The 3,446-nt window shown below is 36.6% G+C and overlaps 1 protein-coding gene across 1 annotated transcript; it reads right to left on the bottom strand.

The window, feature by feature from the left end:
• Positions 1 to 1,378: 1,378 nt before the first annotated feature.
• Positions 1,379 to 3,031, bottom strand: LOC113352527. Its single transcript, XM_026596337.1, has 6 exons — positions 2,930 to 3,031; positions 2,496 to 2,744; positions 2,062 to 2,186; positions 1,854 to 1,949; positions 1,586 to 1,714; positions 1,379 to 1,418 (listed from the first exon to the last, which is right to left on the bottom strand). Exons 1-6 carry the CDS (start codon positions 3,029 to 3,031, stop codon positions 1,379 to 1,381), a joined length of 741 nt encoding a protein of 246 aa, XP_026452122.1.
• Positions 3,032 to 3,446: the final 415 nt, after the last annotated feature.

Raw genomic sequence — 3,446 nt, 5'->3', positions numbered from 1 at the left:
CATGTATGATATACAGGTGTACACCTATGTACACACCTATATAAATCTAACAATCAAGAATTAGCAGACCATGTGTCAATCATAAATGCATATTGGTGTACATCTATGTACATAGCTAAATAAATCTATCAATCAACACTTAACAGACCATGTGTCAATTATATATGCATATTGGTGTATATCAATGTACACGTCTAAAGAAATCTAAAAACACATAGAACACGCCATGTCAAGTAGGTGTACAACTATGTACACAATATTAAAGTAACTATATATGACATTTCTTATTTGTTTTGAGAAACTTACACATGCAGTAGAACTGATAATTTCACAGCTCAGGTACTTTTTGTCATCTGGATGACGAATGTTATCTCTGACAAGTGCTCTTCTACGTCGATGGATGTAGAACTGGAGTACTTCTTGGTCCAGATATTTGTTGAACATCATTTCACGAAGTACTCTTCCAACAATCAAAATATCTTCCTTGACTGTTGGATCATCCAGTCTTGTTAGTTGCCAAGCTACAGAGCTGCGGAAACATAAAAGAAATGTTAACATGGTGTACAAAGTTGTGCACATAATTTTTTTTTATAAGATTCAATCATGGTGTTTTGTGAACTTACTCCATGCTTGCATAGTCGAAGAATTTTTGTACCCTTTTTTTGTCCTGTCCTGGTTGCATAACATGGTATAGTGGTGATAGACGAACATCTGAAAATGGATTGTGAGGACGATATACATCTCCATTTCTCTTTATTGGGGCAGGATAGCCTGGTTCTTGTCCCTCTTTGATCCCCTTGCATTTTGGATCTGTTTTTATCACAACTCGTTTGGTTTTACCCTCGGCAGTGAATTCAGGATCTAGCTTTATTTTTGCATTTCTCTTTTGTGGTGTCTTGAAAAACTTGCCAGCGGCTTATGTCTTCAACATCTCTGCTTCCTTCATCCTCCCTGCTCTTGTCCTCACTGGAGTCGTCTTCTCTTCTTCTACCTCTTGGCTGCTAAAAAATTCACTAGGATTTTGTTTAATGAACTGCACTGCTTCTTCAATGATCCTTTCTCGTACATCTTCATTGGATAATGATTTGGATCAATAATGCAAAGCTTGGACAATCGTGGCGGATCAGGGTTGCCATCTTTTCCTTCACTTCAGATGGTGCCGTTCTGTAACAACCTTTAACAAGCTTTACGAATACAGTTTCAGACAAGTTATCTAGAAGGTCCTCAATTGATGTATAAGTCTCATTATGTGATTCTTCTCCTTGTATGAGTAAAAGGACTTCTTTAGGATCCAACTGACATATGGCTTCAGCTGCAATTATAGTAGCTTCATCAATTTCAGCTGTTTGAGTGATATCCATCACATTCTAGTTTATCTTCATTGATTACACTTGTCTTTGTCAGTTGGCATAGAAGTACTGAAAAATGAAATTTTTATGAGAATTTTCAATGGTGTATAGAGTTTTACACCAATGTACATGTATGTACACAAATTCAGAAGAAGTCATAAAGGTGTACATCCTTGTATACACATACTGAAAACAACAAAAAAAATAAAAATAAGCTGAGATCATTTTCTTTATACCTTTGCTTGTTAGCAGCTTCACACCCAGCTACTTTGTCAATTTCATCAGTTTGAGCAGTATCCTGGTCATTAAGATTCATATGCTCTTCTTGACCTTCAGGGATTTCAACTTCCTTTGGCAGAAGAGTGCTGAAAAAAATGCATTTTTTTTAGAAAATGAGAAATCACTAAGGTGTACATCTTGATACACATATAGAAGAAATCACTAAGGTGTACATATTGGTACACATATATAGAAAATGATAAGAAATGCGAGCTACACATATACCTCGGCTTGTTACCAGTTTCAGACTCAAATCCTTGGCTTGTTCCATCCTTTCCATCTTCTTCTTCATTTGCCTCATTGGTCTTTGGTGAAGGAGTGCTAAAAAGATTCAAGTTTTAAGAAAAGGTATTAGCTTTCACATACTGGTGTACGACTATGTACACACATAAAAAACAAATGACTTGAAAATTTAAAAAAAGTGATGGTGTACCTTTGATTTTCAGGAGTTTCAGACGGAACTTCATTCCTTTCAGATTCAGTTCCATGCTCGTCATCACCACCTTTGCTACCCTCTTTGTCATTTTCATGATCATGCATATCACCACCCTTGCTACCCTCTTTGTCATTGTCATCACCATCATCATCATCATCATCATCATTATGATCATGCATATCACCATCTTCATTGTGCTCCTCCTTGTCATTGTCATCACCATCATCATCATCTTCTTTGTGCTCCTCCTCAACCTTGTCATCCTCCTCCTACTCATCCTCCTCATCATCTTCCTTGTGCTCCTCCCCATCCTCCTCATCCTCCTCCTCCTCCTCATCCTCCTCAATCTCCTCATCCTCCTCAGTTTCAAGCCGTATTTCCTTTGCACATTTAAAGATTTCATCCAAAGTGTAATTATGGAAATCATTAACTTCTCTTTCTGTCAAGCTCATTAGACCAACTTCATTAACTTTTAGTATTTTCTCTTCAATGAAACTAAGAAGCATTTCTTGCCTATCTAGAACTTCAGTAAGCTCCTCATCCAACTCCTTTCTTCGCATATCTGAAATGCGCAGCTTTTTCTTCACAACATCTACGTTATTTTCTTGTTTCTTCTTCCGGTACTCATCCAAAAGCAATCGCTCTTCATCAGTATAATCCTTCACCCATCCTGGTTGCATCTGAAAACATGCCAAAGTATCAACATTGATCACAGGTCTACAATTTTTTACACATGTTGTAAGAGTGTACATTGTTGTACACAAGACAAATTTCTTAAAATCTATCAACAATGTACAATCCTGTACACCTTATTAAAGGTGTATATCAATGTACATATACTATTCTAAGAAAGTTTTTGAGATACCTTTTTCATGGCATCATTCAGGTCTTTCTCGATTGTATTACTGACGTCGCTGATGATCCACCTAAGAAGCCTTGGCACACCTTCCTCATTGCTTGGTTTCATTATTTTGTTGTGTTCAGCAAACCAATGTTGCATTAAAAAATAGGTGAATAGTTAGAAATCTAAGAGAAAGGAACAAACACAATGAATAGAATTATTTAAAATGGTGAATGGATATATCAGGTGTACAACTGTGAACTCACCAACAGATAAAGCACACAACCATTAAATTTAAGTGGTGAATCCTGATGTTTCTTAATGCTCTCCATGAGATACTCATGTATATGAACTGGCCATCAAGTTCTCTTCATCATATCCAAAGACTCAAAAAAGTGTGCAAACTGGTTCTTGCTAATCATACTTCCGTTTGCCTGGGTAAAAAATACTGTGATACACAAGTACATAGTAAACAACACCACTAAGTCTTCAGCATTTCTTTCAATCTCCATTTTCGACTTTGGTTTTAGCTTCATGATAC

The sequence above is a fragment of the Papaver somniferum genome, chromosome 2, assembly GCF_003573695.1.
Source record: "Papaver somniferum cultivar HN1 chromosome 2, ASM357369v1, whole genome shotgun sequence".
NCBI classification, from domain to species: domain Eukaryota; kingdom Viridiplantae; phylum Streptophyta; class Magnoliopsida; order Ranunculales; family Papaveraceae; genus Papaver; species Papaver somniferum.
Note: the sequence above shows the minus strand (reverse complement) of the source record. Positions and strands in the feature narration are given on the sequence as shown.

Bases quoted from the DNA above. Each gene is read 5' to 3' on its own strand.
- LOC113352527 (XM_026596337.1), bottom strand. From the start codon at position 3,031: ATGAAACCAAGCAATGAGGAAGGTGTGCCAAGGCTTCTTAGGTGGATC. The intron at 2,745-2,929 runs GTATCTCAAAAA...GCATGTTTTCAG, and splicing joins TGAATGATGCCATGAAAAAG to ATGCAACCAGGATGGGTGAA. The intron at 1,715-1,853 runs GTATATGTGTAG...CATTTTTTTCAG, and splicing joins GAAACTGGTAACAAGCCGAG to CACTCTTCTGCCAAAGGAAG.